At 41.1% G+C, this 20,579-nt stretch overlaps 2 protein-coding genes across 8 annotated transcripts in view; both read right to left on the bottom strand.

The window, feature by feature from the left end:
• Positions 1–20,579, bottom strand: part of LOC135841631 (uncharacterized) — a 147,368-nt gene that overhangs the window by 876 nt on the left and 125,913 nt on the right. For 5 of the 6 annotated variants that reach the window (XM_065358680.1, XM_065358679.1, XM_065358683.1 and 2 more), the window contains one exon: positions 1,441–5,592. In XM_065358680.1, coding sequence (XP_065214752.1) covers positions 5,025–5,592 — 568 coding nt within the window. In that variant the 3' untranslated portion in view covers positions 1,441–5,024. Of the gene's footprint in view, positions 1–54; positions 194–1,440; positions 5,593–20,579 lie in introns of those variants that run through there. The other variant, XR_010557957.1, reaches the window with a different exon arrangement.
• Positions 5,600–14,002, bottom strand: LOC135841625 (uncharacterized). 2 transcript variants are annotated; one of them, XM_065358667.1, is made up of 3 exons: positions 13,656–14,002; positions 11,425–13,574; positions 5,600–9,978 (listed from the first exon to the last, which is right to left on the bottom strand). In XM_065358667.1, the coding sequence occupies exon 3, from the start codon at positions 9,974–9,976 to the stop codon at positions 6,179–6,181; it is 3,798 nt and encodes a 1,265-aa protein (XP_065214739.1). In that variant the 5' UTR covers positions 9,977–9,978; positions 11,425–13,574; positions 13,656–14,002; the 3' UTR covers positions 5,600–6,178. The 2 variants fall into 2 exon arrangements, with proteins under 2 accessions (XP_065214739.1, XP_065214738.1); XM_065358666.1 differs by having other exon boundaries at positions 5,600–13,574.

Here is a 20,579-nt window from a genome sequence, read left to right as displayed (position 1 = left end):
TACGTTTAACATGTAGAATATTTTGATGTCAATTATTCAATGGGCAATACTCACATTTTAAAAAATGACAGATAGAGAAAGATAAAAGAATATTCGCGACGACAGCTCAATTCAAGATCATTGAACATTATAAAAGCCGTAGAATTTTCTCCTTTGAATATGAGGAACTGATTTAAGTTGTTTGATTTCGGATCTGTAACAAAAAAAAAAAACAAAAAAAAAACGATACATTAGATAAATTATTCTGCTGCTTCGTCGTTGTTATAAATGAATAAATTGAAAAAATATAGGCTCAATCTTAAGGCTTATGAGTCGATGGGAGTTGAGTTCTTCATCGGACGAGTCATTTCTTTTTTTGTAACCAAGGCATAGTAACTAAATTTAGAAAAATACGTCTATTTTTAAAATTCTAGTTAAATATAACTCTCGTTCAAAAATTTTTTTGGCACACAAAAAAAACAACAAAACATACAAATGTAAAATCGGAGCAAAATTGAAGAAAATTCTGAAATATGAGTTCTCCAAAAATTGAAAAAAAAATTGTAAGAGGGTAAATTGACTTAAAGCAGTGATAGGTAGATGTACTTATCGATTGTGGTTGCTATTGTGTTGTTTCCAAGAAATATCCCTTAGAGTATTTCTACTAAATACTCACCGGAATACCTCACATGCTCGGCTAGGGCGTGAGTAGGAAATGGTTGCTTTTACACTCTTAACATATGATCATACACACCATAAATAATAACAAGTTATACACGAGAATAATATTTAATGTGTGCAATATTAACAACACGTTACATGATTAGCACATATGTAAATGTACTAGTTAACATGACACTTTCTTAAACTAAATATACACACGTTGGTGTTACACACTGTGGTGTAGGTTTGGATAAGTGATCTCCTCTGGCAAGGAGATCTAACTTATTCACACTGATATGTGCAAGTACTTACCCAGAGTGGCGACGAGTAGATCATCACTCCTTCTCGTCTATTCATTGGTTTCACTAACAACTAACTAAAACTAAAGCACTAAATATAACACTTAACACTCGAGAGTAAAAACTTATACTTAAATGACTGCATTAACCCATTAACCGTGAATAACATACCCGCGTGCACTCGGATACATTACTGGCGTTCTGTACTCTCGTCGCTTGGCTCGTATGGCTAGCTGACGAGAATACAACGCAGTGTTGCCTTAGTGCAACGCAGTGTTACCATGTGGGCGAGCCCTATACATACCACGTACGGCATAGTAGTATATCACATATGCCCCTCTGAGGTTTGCTCGATGGCGTAACCAGCGGAGAAAAGCACGGATAAAAACATGATATACTATGCATGTACGTGGCAGCGGAGCTGTCCCCCTGCCCCCCTGCGTTTCTACGATGAGAATGGCAGAGGCATACGGTAAAGAATAACTTAGACAAGAGAAAATAAATTAATCGACCATCAAGGCCCAGCAACAGGTTCATGTATAGGTGGTACCGCGTAATAATCAAAGAATGGTATTCAAATTTCAAATTTTGTGCTTGGTAGCCTCGCTGCATTGGATATATATATATGTAACATCTTGTATGTTACGTCCATTTTTCGAAATCGCTCGCTGCGACGTCTGCAAGAAATCTGTCATTTTTTGAGGTTGATAATGCGAAAAATGGCACGTGCCTGCCGGATCGCGATTATCGATATGCAAAATAATGACACAGCGATTTCTGCAATTCTCGCAGGGGATTCGCAGGCTGGGAAACCTGTTATTATAGTATATCCTTCTTGCAGCGTTGTCCGTCTGAACATATTATAACACTTTAATTGTGTTAAAATTGGCATTTTTGATAACACGAAAGCTCGAACAACACCAACTACGAAAAGAAACTGGCTTCTTTAATTGAAGCTGTGTCATCGGTTTCGTGTGTGTCATGACTTGCAGAAAGGTAGTCATCGCTACATCTCATGCTGGAACCCGTAACCGGTTCCGTGCAAGTCATGGCATTATCAGGCAGCGTACCTGTCCTTTTCGGTAACGTCATCACCCGCGGAATCCTCCAGGACCATGCCTGATTTCTTCCAGATACGGGGTGCGTACCGTGGCAGAGTACCAATTATTAATATGTTCTTATGCGGCTCTAAAAAATGGTTCGTAAACCATGCTACCAAGTTCCTCTCAATTCCCTAGTTGTCAGCATCCCATTCGGACATACTTGCAACATCTTCTATGTTACTTTTCGATTCCAATCGCCAAGTCGCTGGGACAAATACAACGATTTATTTTCCAGCGAATGGGCGCGTGGTCATTTTCGGTAACTTCACTACTTCGTCTTCTGCGAAACCGTAAACTGTTACTGTCCGAGTCTGTTTCTTCGAGTAACGTTACAAGTATCCGCTTGCTGACTAGGTAGGTGAGTACCGAGGCAGAGCACCATCTTTTTCGGTGATTTCACCACTTGTGAGTCGTCTGGCCGGGAACCTGACCGACTCCAGATCAAGGTGGGAAACACCGAGGCAGAGAACCGAAATAGTGCATGTCCTTTGGATGGGTTTCAATTGGTTCGACGACCAAGAGTGCTGATCAGCGGTCTTCCTGATTTGAACATGCGTATATAACACCTTATGTGTTACAGTTCATTTTTGGCTCACATCGCCAATGATCAAGGTAACAATCGCCCTAGCAGGCGGTTCTTTCCATTGGCAATGGAGATGGCAATACCGTGCTCTCGAACAAGCTGCATTGCGCAAGGTTGTCGGCATGGTATGCCTCCATGGCAGAGTACCAATTAATAGCATGTCCTTTTTTCAGGGTGTGAAGGGTTCGTAAACCTTGACCACTAATTTACCAATTTTAAACTTGCTGTAATTGTGAGCCAGTTTGAATAATACCTTGCATCTACTCGACGGTAGTTGCATATACCAATACGGTAAAAATAAACTCTCCGAGCATACTAATATAACACCTAATGTGTTACCATCTATTTTCGGTAATATCATCTACACAGCCCAAAGGTGAAGAAGTCTTTGAGCACAAGTCTCCTCAAGATCTCGCGATTTGATGGTGACTTGTCCCAAGTTCTCAACATCTTGGCGCGTAGACGTACCGTGGCAGAGTACCAATTATTAATATGCTCCTAGTGGAGGTGTTACGAGCGGCTTACAAAATCTGACCTGATAGTCGATTAAAGCGCATACTTCAACTGGTTGTCATTACAAGCAATGTGACAAGGCCGAAATGAGCTTTCAGATACGATTCGACGATCGTTTTCCTGTGGCTCGAAAGACTCGATCAGTTTATCGTGTGAGAACTACACCGCGGTAGTTCTAATTACCATCGCGGTAATTGTGCTCCCTGAACATTGTATCACCTCGTGGAGATACTATCTGTCATTTTTTGGTAATAACACCCAGCGTTGAAAAAATAGTGGGTGTTTACCCAGGCAGAGTACCTGTTGTCTTTTTGGTAATGGCCCGAAGTTTCCGAAAAAATCGTGCAGGATTTTAACAGCCACTTCGGTGTTACCCAGGCAGAGCACCTGTTGTCGTTTTAGGTATCAACAAAACACGAGGAAAACAACGCGAATCCGTTGCTTCTTTATATCCTGCGATACCAGGGCAGAGTACCTATTAAATTAATGTTCTTCTAGGAGACTTGCGGCTTACATTTCCAACCTGAATGTCGGAGAAGGCGCTTTGCAACTGATCGTTTTATTTGAGAGGAAAGTCAGTTTATCTTTTAAAGGGACTACACCGCGGTAATCCCGAATACCATCGCGGTAATTCATTTAGCTCTCTGAACATTTGTAACGTTCTTGCGTTACGTACGAAATTGGAATTATTCACGGAGCCATCGGAACTCTGTCCAGTGGAACTCGCGCCGTCTCGGTTGGACGGGAAGCGTGATAATTCTTCATTTTAGGTCACGTTCGGATAACGTGAGCTCGCCTCAATCTAAGACTCTAGAAAGAGAGAGGCTCGATAGGTATCGCGTATCCGATTCGTGCCTTGGCAGAGTACCTCTTATTTTAATGTTCTTGTGAGAGCGAGCGACTTACATTTCCAACCTGAATGTCGGATAATGCGCATTCAACTGACCCGTTGCTTGTTGAGGGCTGCGGTCCAATAAATAAATAAAATGGTTGCGTTCGATGACACATCCTGTGTCAACCAGGACAAAAAAGAGTGCTCTTCAAACTAGCTACACCTACTGTGTGGCTTATATTGTTTGAAGAGACTTTGCGGCTTACAGTATCAACCTGTTTGTCGATTCATGCGCCATCTTGTCCTGAGGTGGAAAAAATATCTATTCAGACTGCGTGAAAATCGATTCTGGCAAATCAATTCTCGAGTTTGCACGGGGTATGGAATACCAATTCAACGATTGGTGTTCACGTGAGATTACTTCGCCGAGTATTCATCACGCTTAACCAGTTGCAATATACGACGATATCGCATTAAGGGTTTGCAAAACACAAGAGAGAAAATATAAAGCAAAAAACTCTTCGAAAATGCAAACAAAGATGTTACTAATAATAAAGTCGTTTCTACCTTCGACGAGGTAGTAACGGCTTGTAGGAACTATGTACAAATTAACGAAAATTAATACTAGAACATAAAAAAGTAAAAAATACAAAACAACTAACAAATTAAGGTGACAAACACATCACTGGGTGAAAATTCAAACAAGAAATAATACGAAATGTTACAAAAGAGAATTAATACTAATCAAAGGAACAAAAACGTCATCACCGTGATACATCAATCACAAAAAATTAAGTCTTCTAAAAATTAGTTCAAACGAAAATACAAGTAACAGAAAATTCATACACGTAGGTATGTAATTTGAAAACAAAAGAAAAAGTAATTTTAACATGATATTTACATAACAGCCATGATGAGAATAATAAGAAAAAACTTTGAAATATCTGCACGCAGGCAGGTTTGACAAAGAAAATACAAAAATACAAAAAACAAAGCAAAAAAAAAATTATTTACAAAGAAAAAATTTACAATGGTAGTATCGAAGAAACTGGTCATTGCGGTGCAATTCGAATGTCATCGACGTAAGTAAGCGGCGCGGTGACTCGTTCCAACAGGATCGTGAACGGATGTGTCGTCGGCGCTTCGTTGAGTGGTAGACGATTGAATTCCGTGTTCGGCTCGGGCTCATACCGCGACTGGAGTATCTCATCGACGATGGAATCATAGCGGTTGAGGGGACGTACCGTTGATCGCCGATGAACCTGAGTCCAGGTGATTTGTCGCTGATCGGTAGAATTTGCCGGTCCCTGGATTGGTTGAAGTTGCGGCTCGTCGTTGGCATTGCGGGTGATCTCATAATATCGCCGCTCTTCGCCGCTTGGCATTACCGTGATAATGTCGGTTACTTCCGGAGTTGGCGGCCGGCGAGTGAGAATATTCGGCTGGAACCTTTGACGACGCTCGACGGTGTCATCGTTCGGTGCGAGTAAACGTCTCAACTCTGGGTGCCACGGTGGAATAATTGGCCATGGTCGGACTGGCTCGTGTAGCACGTCCAACGACGGCTTTCGGAACGAATGCCCTACTGGCATTTTCGATACGCAAACCATTTTTTCGATACTGTTGAAAAAATATAAAGTATTAGAATTGGCAGTAAAAAACTCAACAAACTACGACGAGTTTGTAACATAGAGAAAAGACCACCAATTCGACGATTGGGATAAAAAAACGTAAATTTCGATCAATTCCTGTTAGAAAAGTTCGAAGCTTAGTATGTTGAAAGTTTCAACAATTCGACGATTGTGAGCTTTTCAATCTTGTAGATTTGCCAAACTAAGTCTGTGTAGAGTAACAGCAGTGCAAACCATAGTATAAAATACTCTTTGTCGAGTTCAATTGAACGAGTTGTTGTTGATACATAGAAACAGTCATCTTGATTATGACGTTTAATGCTCATGTGCGCGGTATATAATAAATATCATTGAAGGCACACCAGCGTTCTTGAATATTCATTGCTGTAATCAAAATAGTTTCGACAAAGTAAATGAAAAGAACATTGATTCAAAATCTTGTATTCTGATATCAAAAAAAAATCATACAGTATAGCTTATTACTACTACGACAGTGAGTTTTGGCAAATTTAAGAGAACGAGAAATGATAATGATAAAAAATTATTAACTATTTACAAAGAAAACGCGAGTTGGTTTAAAGATCTTCGTCTTCTTCATCCTCCTCGTCGTCTTCACCTTCATCGTCGTTTGAAGGTTCAATTGCCGGTACACCCGTTTGCTGTACTCCTTCGTCGAGGAGCGCTGCTTCGGTGCGTGGTGATACTGGCTGTTGAGATTCTTCGTCGTTGCGAGGACTCTCATTAGTCAGATCATAAGTACCAACGAGATGAGCCGGCTCGGTAGTTTCAATCGCTTCAGTAGTAACTACGGTGGTTACTACTTGTCGGATGGTAGTAAACTCATCATTCTCGACGGAATGTAGAGTTAGAGTCGTATCCTGTACCGCTGTATCAACCTTTGTTAGAGTGCGCTGTTCGATTGACTGCGCTCCTCGAGGTAGTTCCTCCTCGGCGGAAGGATCTACCGTATTGGTGAGATCGATAGTTTTGAGAGGTTTATCGGATTCCGCTGACTCGGTTAAGTCGACCGTTTTAACTGGTTTCTCATGCGGCGTTGGTTCTGTTAAATCAAGCTTCGGCACGAGTACCTTTGGCTGAGTGCTGACTGTTCCTTCCGTCGCAGGATGTTCAGCTTCAGTTTGCACCTTCGGTTGCGACTGTTTACCGAATACCTTTTTGAGAACTAAGTTGCGCTTAAGCGCTGCGTTTACTCGCTGCTGCTTTGCGCGCTGCTGTCTCGGAATATAGGTAAGTAGCGTTTGCGGCGGCGAGAGCTTAACTTTCACCGAGCTGCGTGATTTGCGCGGTTTTGATTTGACGACTTTTGTCGTGTCGCTTTCCGAAGCAGAGGCAGAGGTCGTTGAGTCGGTAGGCTCAGGTACACCATCGGTATTGCCGAATATCTCGTACATTCGTCTCTCCGCTTCGGTGGGAGGTTTGCCCGATGGTGGCGTTTTCACCATATAACCGATGTATTTGTCCTCTTTATTGGTCGGGTTGGGCAATAAGTCGGTGTTGAGTACGTTTGACTCATCTCCCGACTTTACCTTGCGATCTTTTGATCTATTCGACGATCTGTGCTCTGAGCGAGAGCGTTCTCTTGCTTTGGAGGCTGCGCGGGATGGAGTTTTAGACGTGCTGAGTTTGTTATTTGAATCATCCGACGAAATCCCGGATTTTTCAGAAACGTTGCGGGCTGGTTTCTCCTTCGACGAGGAGATGCCAGCTTTAGCATTATCGGCTTCCTTCTTCCACTCCATCTTTTCCTTCAACGATTCGCGCGATTTGGCATCGGCGGCTAGTCGCTCCTGCTCTTTCGCTTTACTAGCTTTTACATCGGCTTGAATTTTAGTGAGGACTTTGGCGCGTTCGATCACCTCCTTATCGGTAAGCGGTTTCTGTTCGTCGTCAGAAAAACCTACATTTGTTTGGTGCAAGCCACTGTATGGTGAAATCTCAACTTTCGTTGAAGTTGTTGATTTCGCCTTTTGGTTGCGCGGATCTAGCGGATGACATCCAGGTGTCGCTGTACCCACTTTGGGGTATGGCGGCGTACCCACTGCTTTATTTCCCAGGTAATTCGCTGTTGCCTGCTGCAACTGCGGGTTTACGTAGGATGGTGACAGGGTGTCGGTTACGATGTCATTCGGGCTTTGCTGGAACGACGATTTTGGCAGATTGAACTGCGGCATCACTGGTGCGGAAGTTTGTTGCGAATCGACGTTCGTATCAAGCTTCGCTTTTGATGTTGGAGGCGTTGCAGGTGAAGATGCGGCGCTATTAGCGTTATTCAACTCGACGGTTGAATCGCTTTTTTCGATAACTGGTTCCGGAATAAATACGGCTGCAATACAGTTTGCTACTTTTTGGTATGTAGCTTTCGTATATTTCGGGCCAAGCTCGTCCACTGATGCCAATTCCAGGTTCAAGTCGTTGAGTAAGTGGCTCGCAACCATATACTGGAATTTTCCAGTTCCCCAATTGTACGAGAATGTTTGTGTAATTTGCCGGAACGTGTTGTTGTGCAGTCGGCCGCTTGCGTTCGGAGGCAACATGATTACCTGTTCGACTTTTTTATCTCCTAAAACTTCGATGAGTTTCCGGAAATTTAAGTCGAAGGTATTCGGTGGCGTAAATGAGAAGATGTCGAACGTGCCAATAGATATCATGAGATTTTTCGGGATTTGTTTTAATTCGACGATTAACTCAATCAATTCCGAAATCTTCATGTCGCGCTTATACATGCGCTTATCTATGTTGTCATGGTATGGTTTGCCTTCCGTAATCGCATGCATGATGCCATGAGCATGGATGTCGCCTACAATCCAATATTTGTACGCGAACAGAGCCATAACGGGTTTTGCTTCGCCGATTTTCAAACCGCAGACCGAAAAGTGTTGCGGGTAGGCATTCGTTGGGTAGAATGGCGCTAACACTTCGTGCGTTACCTCCGGGTATCGTGAATCGAAGGTGTCTCGATTTGCTTTCGTATTGGACTGTTTTCCCGGTTTTGCCCGCTTTTTCTTTTTTGGTACAACCGCCGGAGACTGGTTCGCCGTTGGTTGAGCACTTTCGGCTTGATTCGGTACGTTCAAATTCGCGTTCGGATCAACGGAATTCTGCGTGTTGGCGGTATCAGGCGCGCTGGAGTTCGACTGCTCGCCACTTTGAGCGAGTGGTCTTCCCCAGTAGTCTGTTTCCTTCTTTTGCGGGAAATCCCAGTAAGGTGAAATCGGCGAGTGGGAACTTGCATCCGGTACAGTCGGCGCTGTACCCGGTTGCACGAACGGGATTTTGAAACTAATAAGCGCCCCGTCGGCCGCGTCCTCGACGTGAGCGAGTGTCCGTGGGGCGGTTGTCGTAGCGGCGTTCGTCGTGATGGTGCTCGTATTCGTCGTACCGTCGATTATCGTAGCGTTCGTCGTAGCGTCCGTCGCTGCGTTCGTCGTAGCGTTCGTCGCGGCGTTCGCTGCGGCGCCTGTTATGATCGGGAAACCGGGCGGCGGGCGGTGGAGGCCTTGCGTAAGGTTGCTCGCGGTAGCGGCGTTTGTTTGAGGTATCCCTGCGCCCACCGGCGTGGGCGCGGGGATACCTCTTTCCGCGTTTTTTGACGGCTTCGGAACTTTCGGCGTGACCTTTGGTGTACCGTTGTTGACCGGAGGTGGTGGCGGGAACGGTGACGGTACAAACCCCTGGCAGAGCTCGTTTGTCGCCGCGGTAGGTGTAGTGGTCGTCGAAATCGGCGTCGTATTCGTCGGTAAGGTGGCCGTAACCGCCGGCAGCGAAGCTGGCGTCGTCGCATTCGAGCTGGTTGCAGATTGCTGGTTCAAGTGACTGGCTATCGCTGTGGAGCTCGGGAATAGCGATGACATTTTGGCTTTACGAAGTGCCTCGTATTTCGCCGTAGTGGTTTCCAATTGAGCTTTTAAACTCGCGATCATATTATTAGCATCAGTTAATTGTACTTCGAAATCTGACATTTTCTTGTACATGTCTTCGGACAAATCTTGTTGTAGTTCTCTGTCGGTATGCAACTGAGCGATTTCCCTACGGAGAGCTTGCAACTCGCCGGTTGCGGCTTCCGTAGGTTCAGGCGTCGAGATTTGAATACGAGTTACCTCTACCTTGTAGCAGATGTCCTCGCTCACATCTCGTTCGCATCCAATATGTGTACACTTAGTCAACTGCACGCCGGCAGGATTTCGAAGTTCGGAGTTTTTTATCGCTTTCATGATGCAGCTCTTATGATAAAGATGCTGACACTTGGTTATGTAGATTGATTCGGGAACCTTTTTGTCGCCTCCATACTGCTTGCCTGGTGACGTAATCACCAAACCGCATTTGTCGCATGCGAGATGCGTAGATTCTGCCATCACTGTGAACAGAAATGCGACGAGGTGTTAAACGAAGTTGTAAGGCAATACCGATTTAGCGAAAAAATAAATGTTGAATAATTATTCGAAAACAAATCGGCATGGTGGGCCTATTGTCTTTTACGTTAACACTGCTTAGTATATTAAAAGCATATTAATCGTACGAGTTTGTACTTACCACAGGAGCTGACGACAAATATTTAAAATTGAAACGAGAAACGAAAATACTATACTCGAAATAAGTAATAATTACTTACGATAGCAACGCAAAAATAAGACGCGAAGACAGAATACGAAGATTCAAAAACGCATTAGCAAAACATATAGCAAGAGCAAAGGCATGTACTCGGTAGCACGTGAAACGAAATAATGATTTCGATAGTTGGATCAGGTTCGTCGTTGCTTCCAACTGCCGAGTCTTTCCCCCACTTCGCTACTCAGCGGCAGCGAACGGGATTGGTCAAACTCGGCGTTGTGTTGGTAGCGATGCGCTCGAACGGCAGGTTTTGACTATAACCTTCTAGAATGTTCTAAGCAGAAAATATCAGACGGCGCCGATTTTCCTGGAACGGGTTTGTCAAAATGTGCGCCTAAATGCGCAGTTCGGCGGTCTTTATTGTTATGATAAACTACGTCGCAATTAAATCGAATTTTTTAACGGCCTGTCAGCCATTTTGCTATCGCTACGAGTCACGTCGCTTTCTCTTCATCGAAAGAAAACATCTGCCTTTTGTTAAATGCACGTTTTTTCTTTGTCTCGAAATTATTGCGTCAGATTTCTTCATCGATTCCAATCTTTTCTCGGATTCGATGGTTGAAATTTGCGTGCTGGTGATTTTTGTAATTATCACCTCGAAATTCTAATTATTCAAATTTTTATTTGTCATCAATTAAATATTACTACTCCTGTGGTTTTTATTTATGTCCTTTTCAGGTATTCGTTCGAAGAAATTTGCATCACAGTCTTTTACTGTATTACAAAAATTTCGTGAAAAAATATCCAAAATCTGTTATTTCGGTTATTTTATTCGCGATTTGGAATTTTCAAAATTGTATTTTGAGATTTGAACTAATTTCGAGTCAACAAAATTTAGTTATTTTGGACTCTCCATTATTTCCATTCGTATCTAGGATTTTTCAAAATGTATTGTTATCATTTCGAAAACGTCTCAAAATGAGCGAATTTCAACTCTCAATTTCGATTTCTCGCAAACAAGAGGGCATATGTTGGTGAAATGAATCACTATCTGTGTATAGTATTACATTTCTTGATATGTACTTTTCGAAAATGAAAATGTTTCAAAATCTATTATTTCGAAAGAATTTTGAACTTGTCTGCGTTTGAAAATTGCGTTTTTGTAATTTTATCTCTTCGAATTTCGAGTTGTAGTGTTTAGACAGGGTATATGGATTTGTACATTAATCTCAGTATGCTAACTAAGTTTTACCTGTACGTTTAGCTCCAAAAGCAACTTTCTGAATAGAGTTTGCTATGTTGTCGATTTATTCCAGTTTGAATTCAATTTTTTCTGATTACTTTTCAACTGCTACTTTCTGTTGTGAAAATCTGCTTATTTTCATCATACTCGTAGTTGTTTCACCGAGAAAAATAAACATTGTATTACTTAACACTGATGCTGGAAATTCTAAACGACTACATAATTAGTCACTGTACCTGTATTTTCTACTTCTAAATGCTACGTCTGGCAACGTTGCTATATTCCATTTGTACCGCTGGCGGTATTTTATACTACGATAAAATTTGCTCGCCCTTCGTATACGATCTGGAATCTGTATGAAAATACGTGAACGTTATTAGCGATCATAATTTCTAAATAAATTATTACTGCTAATTATTCATAAATCTAGGTTGATTTAGTACTATTATTTGGTCTTAGTATAATCGGTTTCAGTTTCGTAGCTCTTTTAGCTGTTTTTGAAATTTTAAACTAAGAGACCATCGGTATTTTCTACGTGGCTTCTCCTAGCTAATTTATTTCGCAAAATCATTATTAATTGAGACCGGTTACGTCTACGTAGCTCTTCCTAGCTACAATCACTTTACTCACCGGTAAATTGACCGTAGGTATTCTGCTAATGAACGTTCGTTAAAATTATCTTTCATTTGCGTATCTGAATTGACTAAATTATTCGCTAGTTATGAATGATTTGATTTGGTTCGCTGCTAATTTGTAATTTTGAATTTTACTCACTTTGGAATATTTTTCAAAATACTAAACCGGAGAATTAGCGTTTGAAACCAAATCACCAAGTACCTACTGTTTTACTTACGTTGAAGTACGCAGTTTTTACTCAGCGATCATTATTCTGGAAGATAATTACTGTAACGTTCGGTTTCGTCTACGTAGCTCATTTTATGATTTGGAAATAAACATTATCTGAACAATCTGTACTCTGAGAGATCGTCTGGTACTCATTACTTACTTACATTGAAGTATGTAATTGGTACTTACGTGATATTTTATTTTACCATAAAGAAAATTTTGCATCAACGTTCGGTTTCATCTTCGTAGCTCATCCACGTTAGAATCATTCCACTCGCCGGTGAATTGATCGTAGATGTAATGCTAACTTTCAAAATCTAATGATAAGTTCGAAACCAACTCTTATTAGAGTAATTTTCAACTCACGTAGCTTGTTGCTAACTATTTTGAAACGAAAAAACCGAATGTTATAAATTCACTGTAGACACTAATAAAGTATTCATGCCGCCCGCTTTTTTACCGAATCGTTTAGTATTATGAATACACTTCGAGTTGTTACCTGAATTTGTATTTTATGTTGTTTGATATGTTTTCCATTTCAGCCTTCGTCATCGTATGTATCAGCTTTTCATTCTTCTTAGGTACTAAAAATCGATCGAAAATGTTAGTATCGAATCTGATTAAAATACCATCAAGCGTTTGAGTTGTTAATTTTATGAGGCGTGTGTTGAACGTTAGGTTACTTTCTACGAAGTATCCATTTGTTCATGTGCGTGTGATTAAGCTGTGTACAAACGTTCATTGTTTACTTTCGGCGAAGTATGCAATGTAAAGCTGTGCAATGAAAGTGTGAATAGCTAATTAAAGCAAGCGGTACGAAATACATTTATATTTAAAGCATGAGAAACAAATACGGAAATGCAAATTAATATGATATGACTAAAATTATCACGACAATGATCACATCTTGTATGTGTTTCATTTGTCGCAATCTGGTGCGCTGATTCACCCGCAAATACGTCGATTCGCTGGAGTTTCTACGCCGTTGTTATCGTATTAACTAGTTACTCCTTTATTTAACAAACAAATATCGTGATAGATTAGTATCTATGTTCATTTGTGCAATTAATAACGCCTTAATGGCAAAACATACTTCGTAATGATCCGTATTTTCAGTCAGCTCGTCCCACCATTGCAGGAACTCTAACTTAATCCATTTCATCGTTTCTGGACCGTTACCATTTTGCACGTAGCATTTCCGATATATTTCGCCATGTCTTTTTGTAATTTTGCAGGTTTGACGGATTCGTTGGTTGGCGATGGTGTGCTCTTGGTTGTTATGGTCACCGTTGTTCATTTCCGCTTCCATTTTTCTGTTAAAAAATCGAAGTCAGATTGGTATATTGTTTGATATTAGTTTGGACTAAATGCTACGTAATTTAAGGTTTACTTACTCGTTTCAATACAGCTGGCACTGTAGAAATCGCTAAAGAGTGTATTAACACGTTAGTTAATTTCAACGTAGCCTTTAATTACTCAAAAGTACAACTTTGCTAAGAACAACTTCTAAATTAATCAAACTTTCCTTCGAAGTGATGAAATGGTGATAAGAGCACATTTTCGCCGGTGTTATTCCGTCTGAGTACATGCGGATGCGGTGGCTCACGTTTTTTGCCCGTAACGTAACGCGTAACGCTTTGAATAGCGTTATTTTTCAAAAATCTGAGATTTTACTCAAATTTTGCGTTTTTAGCTATTTAAACCGAGTATTGGCTGTTACGTGGTTATTCCCTTGTGGAATATTTACGTGTCTAGTGATTTTCAAAGTTAGATTTCAGTTTTTTACCGAATTTCAACTTTGAAAAATTCCAAACTCAGCCAATATTGTAGTTAAATTTCAGTCTTTTACCGAATTTTAACTTGTTGAGACTTGTAATGGAGCATACGTGATTTGTGATTATTCAAAAATCTAATTGTTTTCGAAATTGATCATTTTAAATGCCCCAGTCCGCGTTTACGTATATTTGGTTGTATTTTCAAATCTAATTATTCAAAATTTGCAACTTTTTCTCATATTTGTGATTCATTCTGACTGTTTTAATTTCCTGTTTGAAATTTTGCCAATCAAAATAAATTTACATTGTGACTTGGATTTCGGCGAATCCTGGTCTGTGGCGTATTTTGGTCTCTATCTGGTTATAGTGTTCAAAATTTCCAGTTACGATTTTACAAAATAAATTGACTAATTTCAGATTTTATTAAGTAACCAGCCATTCATGGCGTTGGTAATTGTACTCTTTAAGAATTGAGCAATTGCATTTTCATTTCTAGGTATTTCACACTGAGGTGGAATTTCAACCTTTATGATTTCCCCTTCCAGTTTATATTCTGGTGGGAGAGAAATGAAAATGTTAATTTCATTTTCCTCAGGATTAATCTCAACTGTGACTTTATTGACCTCTAAGTTTCTTGGTTCCACAGTAAAAACTTCTTGTAAGTCTTCTGTGAGCGAAAGTTCTGAGTCTTCAATAAAGTAACTTTTATATAGACTTTTCTCAGAGTAATGATATGGGACAATCTGATGGAAATCGTAGGTTCTAAGTGGGTCTTGACCCATACGCATTAGGCGTGCCTTGATTCTCTCAGATTTTCTCTGAGATTTAGTCAATTTATTTGAATCCTTTGCCGGTTGTGCGCTGCCTCCTGTCGTCAAATCTCCTGTTTGAGATTGCGACATTGAAGGTTGCGGCTCCGCGGCGTTTGTCACAATTTTAGGTGTCTTTGGAGGTCGACCTCGCGGCTTCCTAACAGAAGGAGCGAGTTGTGCACTTTGTTTGGGTGTGGCTGCGGATGCCCCAGTCGAAGTTGAGGATTCTAGTTGATCCTCTGTGCTCGTCTGAGTCTCCTCAGTGGCATTGGTATTTTGAGCTGAGTCATTTGGATCAACTTCCTCTCGTAAATCAGTGGATGTTGATTCCGTAGACTGTTGTTCAGTTGGCACTTCACCATTTACTGCAGTTTCAGTAATCGGTGGGTTGTGCACTTCAACTTCTACTTGTAGTTCGGTAGCTGTTGAAGTACTGGCTTGATCGCGTTTTTCAGCTCTTTGTTGTGCTCGAAGGTCGCGTGCTGTATTTTCAAGCTGTCGTAAAATAGCAGGTGATGCTTCTGCAATGTCACGCTCATTGATACCGACACCTTGCGGTGCACGAGTTGGCGGGTCGTCAACGTCTTCCTCGCTGTCAGACATTGCTTCGCGAGCTTTGAACAAAAATTCTTTGATTTTTTCTTCAATAGAACGCTGGTCTAGTAGAGATTTGAGACAGTCGCTTTTTTCCATGTCTTCGATGTTTTTACTAGTTAGGAATAGCGTTAACTGTCTTATGTTCGAAATTCTATCTACAGTTGTTCCATCTGTAGGTTTCAGAAGGTAACTGTTGAAACCTGACCATTTTATTACTATAAAAGGTCCATGTTTCTTTTGATAGAGTTTCGCCGCTGTTCGTTTTTCGAAACTTGACTGTTTGTGGTTGGTAATTAGTACCATATCGCCAGGTTGCAAATATGTAGGATCAACGTGCGTTTTGTTGAAGCAATATTCTTCTTCAATACGCTTTTGACGTCTTTTTTCTCTAATAAATGCTTCAACGGCTTGGCGGTCAGTCAAATTTCCGCTTCTGTCTTCTTGCCATTCACTCGTATACACAGCTTTTTTGGCTAACATATCAGCTATAATGTTAGTGTATTCTACTTTGCGTGCATATACGCGCTGAAATTCTACATCTTCGAGCTCTTGCCTGATAGCAAGAATACGTTGAAATAGTTCAGCATGGTGAACTGGCTTATTTCGGGAGTTTTTCCAATTATTGGTTTTCCAAATTGAGCATGTGTTCGTTAGCGCTTTGATTACGTAATTCGAGTCTGATAACAACTTTATCTTCTTCACACCGTTATCTCGTAATATTTCTAGCGCAATGATTATTGCCATTAACTCGGCATAATTGTTCGTAACCTGGAATTCTGTGCTCACAATCCTGTCAGATATGTTAGCAGTTGAACCCGGTTTGAAACAAATTCCTATTCCAGCAATAGCTTCGGGTGAGCCGTTTTTGGAACAGGCGCCGTCGGCTGTAACTCTGGCATAGCCATTGTTGTCGATAAAGACTTCCTGTTCATCGGACGGGACGTCAAATATCTTGAGTTCGCGGCTTCGACATTCCTCAATGGTTATTGATGGAATTTGGTTGTTTTCGTTCTGATCGTGTAATCTTGCTAACGCATCTCGAAAATTGAAGGTTCGTATTTCAGTTGGAAAACCTGGAATCGTCGTGTCTGGTATAAACCAAGCCTCGTTGGGCTTGAAACCAAACGACGTTGGTGTGTTGTTAATTTCGTTTTGGATTTCTCCAACGAATTTACTCCAACCAAGGTGAGTGCGATATGGATCATAAACTTCATTGAGTTTGACACGTAACTTATCGCCTATGACTCTCATTGTTCGTTCCACTGAAGAACTCTGAGGGTTGTAAGCTGTCGTGTGTGCAACTTTGATCTCGCATTTTTCCAGCAAATTGTACCAGGAATCGGAAATAAATTGCGTACCGTTGTCAGTGATCACTTTCTTGATCTTGACATCGTGGATTTCAATTTCAAATAAAATTGATTCCATTGCGTTGCAAACTACTTTCTTTTGAGTCCTGTGCATGTCTCGAAGCCAGACACGACTGGTAAAGATTTCTTTTGCAACTAGCAAGTATTTCGGATCGTTCTTTAATGCTGGAACTGGTCCATATATGTCTACCGATAGCACGTCGCCAATGGCGTACGCCTCTATTTGAGCGTATTCCAGGACTTTGTGCTTCGCGTAGTTCTTGTTCACTTTGCATATAATGCAGGTGTTTGTAATATCGCGTATATACGCGAGTGAACTAGGATGGTAGTATAGTTGTCTAAAAATCATGTCTAATCGATTTGCCCCAGTATGCCCATAGGCACAGTGTAGGTAGTCGACAGTGTCGTAAAGCAAACGATCAGGTAAATATGGTACTTGCGATTTATCTGGCAAAATTTTCATCAGACGTTTTTTACCATCGCGTGTGTACATTATGTCATAAATTTGTTTTTTACGGAGTGACGTACCCTGTTGCTTCTTATTATTTGCTGGTACGTCTTCTTCTAAGACATCCATTATCTTTTTGCAATGTTTATCTCTAGCTTGTTCGTCCTCTATATTAGATAATAGGTCGAATAATCTAGGTATGTTTTCGTCCATAAATTTGCAATCCAGAGGTGGTAGAGCGGTCTTTTTACTGGCACCTATGGTTTCGTAGTTGTCTTCCTTATGAAAACCTTTCGTGAACCTGGGTACCACTTGGTTAATCATCAATAGATCGAGCTCTGTTAGCTCTTCTATGACGATATTTCCGACTACCAATTCTGGTGCTTTGATGTCGTATAACGCTTTATTAGACAACTTCATGTCGTAGATTAGATCGAAATTGCATATGGTTGTAACCCATTTTGCAGCTTTTCGGTGCGTTTTCGCCAGACTCTCAAATTCTTTGTAAATTGGGAGCAAATTGGCACGCACGTGGACTCTCCTGCTGAAAATCCACATCCAAATCTTTTTAATGACTGAGTAGAGTGTTAGCATTTCTTTGTCATACAGCGTAAAGTTTTTCTGGTGCTCCTTGAAGCCAACAGAAATGAACATAATGATTTGCTTTTGTTCATCTTCCTTGTAGAAGAGAACTGCATTCATTGCATCGTCTGTATAATGCGTATCCAAGAATAAGTCGCCCTCACGTGGAGGTTGTTTCAACGTGAATTCCTTCAAGTACTCCGATTTGAGTATGTCGAAGGCCTTCTGTTGAGCATCCGTCCAGACTATAGGGTCGTCGCCCTTTGTCAGTTCGTATATTGGGCTCAGGATTTGCATGTATCGGGGAATAAACGGCTTGTATAGCACGGTGTTCCCAACAAGAGCTAACACTTCTTTGTTGTTTTTAAGTACGAATTTGCCATGTTTCATATGGTCTTTCTCAAATTTCAGGAATTTTTCCTTTTTAAGGTCCTGTTTATCAATGTTTTCTTTGGATAAGACGAACCCCAAGTGGTCTGTACGCCTCTTGAAAAAGTGGGTTTTGGTCGGATTCAGTTTTAATCCAGCCCGTCTTATTTTTTCGAATACACTGAGTAGTCTATCAAGTGTTTCTTTAAACGTAGTACCAGAGACTTTGACGTCATCCACAAACTTGGAGATGCCTTCTTCGTCCTTTAGCACTTGGTTTATCATATGAACAAACTCACCGCTCGAGATCTTCAATCCGTACGGTAGTCTGTTAAATTCGTATACTTGGCCGTTTATTATGAACGCTGTATACTTTTTCGATTCTTCATCTAGCTCTAATTGCCAGAATCCGGACGTAAAGTCCAGCGTACAAAATAGACCATCAGGTGAACCACTGAATATTACGCTATCGATTGTAGCGGGTTCAGTTAGTACGCATTGTAAAAAGTTGTTCAACTCGTCAGCTGCCAAACACAGTCGTATATCGCCATTCTTTTTAATGACGGGTGCGAGTGTATTTATAAAAACTGAACGAGATGGCCGAATTATTCGCAAATCTAACATCTTTTGAGTCGTCATATCGAGGGCTTGTTTTAACCGAGCTGGAGGTCTATATTTTTCACCTCGTGGCACTGCTAGGTGCCCCTCACCGGGGATAAAGTTGAAATGTACTTTTTCACCTTTGTAACATCCCGGATTCAGACTAAATATGTCTTGATAAGCATTGATCTTGTGCATGGCATCGTCTACCTCCTTTTGAGGTGCAATGCCAAGCTCTCGTATTTCAGCTAAATCTTCGATGAGATTTTTCTGCATAATACGTACTGCTTTAATTCGGTCTTCTTCAGGCTCTTTTAGCTTGTCTCTTGTAGACATGCTTGTGGCCATTAAATCAATAGTTATAGTAGTGTGCTCAGGGATTTGCTCAATCTTAAATAAAGAGAGCGCATCTTTATACACATCTGGGTTTATAAATGCAATTGTAAAATGATCGTCATCCTTAGGTTCGTGACTTACGCATCTCTGGCGGAAATGTAAGTGTAGATCCAAATGCTCCATGGCTACTCTTCCCAGTATGAAAGTGTTGCCAATGGTGTCCATTATGTAGAATGGTACTACAAATTCCTTCGGACCAAAATTGAATGTAATTTCGGCCAGAATTTGTGACGCTCGTTCAATTGCGTTATTGGCCATACGTAGCTGCACGATGCGATCCATAGCGATTTCGCGTACTGCATGTGGCACTTTCAACTTAAGTTGTTTCAGCACATTCCTTGAGATAACATTGGGAAGTGCTCCCGAGTCCAACTGAATGGCGACGATCTTATCACCTACTGTGATTGGAACGACGCAAGTTGGGTCATCGGTACCTTCGTTTACCACTAATGGTTTAGCTTTTTCTTTCAGCTGAGTTTCATCAAGGTGTGCGTTGTCAATCGCCTCGAGTGCTCGAGCTTCTTTAATTATTCGTTTACGAAGTGCATGATGTCTCCATTTCTTGTCGGCAGGTAGGCCTCTTATGAATTTCACGCGTGTTGTAGTCGTATCACTATTACACGGAAATGTCTTAATGCCATCCCTTGTTAACAATCTGAGCAATCTGTCTTTGGGAGGTTTCTTGATTATTGCATTTTTAACTCCAAAATCTCCGATTGGTCTTCGATCCTTCGCTCTATGGTGAATGTTCAAGACTTCAAAAGGAGTTGGAGAATAATCAAGTTCCGGAAACTCGTCTAATACGAGTTCTGGGTCCTCCATTATCAAACATTTGACATCCATCTCTCTTATGGATTTCTTAGTTTGATTTCCTTGTACTAAACCGTCGTCGTCAAGTTCTGTTAACTGAGCAGGACGGGTGTATTTGTCCGTGAATGTTTCATAGTACTCCTCTGGTAACATGCAACACGTTGGATCTCGTTGGCAATTAGGATTATTGCACGAGGTTCGATATTCCATAAATAAGGTTTTCTTTCTAGGTTCGACGACCTGACTACCTTTTAATGGTTCGTCCTTTATTTCTTCCTCCTGCTTAGGTTGCTGTTCAGGCGGAGCCATGTACGTGTACGGAGGTTGCGGACGTTGTTGGAGTATCTTTTGTACTTCGTCATATGGAGATTTTAGCGCGTTTCTGCTTAAACGTACTCGTTTCCATTCTTCGAATAGTCTGTATATACCTGTACAAACCATGTCGTAAATCACACGGTACGTAGGTATAGCAGGGTAGTACTTGTTCCTATCCTTTTCGAATTTGAACTTTCGTTCACAAGGAATTACTCGTTGGTTTTTATCTGCCATGACGCCAATCGCT

Source organism: Planococcus citri, chromosome 3 (assembly GCF_950023065.1).
Source record: "Planococcus citri chromosome 3, ihPlaCitr1.1, whole genome shotgun sequence".
Classification (NCBI taxonomy): domain Eukaryota; kingdom Metazoa; phylum Arthropoda; class Insecta; order Hemiptera; family Pseudococcidae; genus Planococcus; species Planococcus citri.
This window is presented reverse-complemented; position numbering and strand designations above follow the sequence as displayed.

Coding starts and splice junctions, on each gene's coding strand:
- LOC135841625 (XM_065358666.1), bottom strand. CDS start 9,976: ATGGCAGAATCTACGCATCTCGCATGCGACAAATGCGGTTTGGTGATT.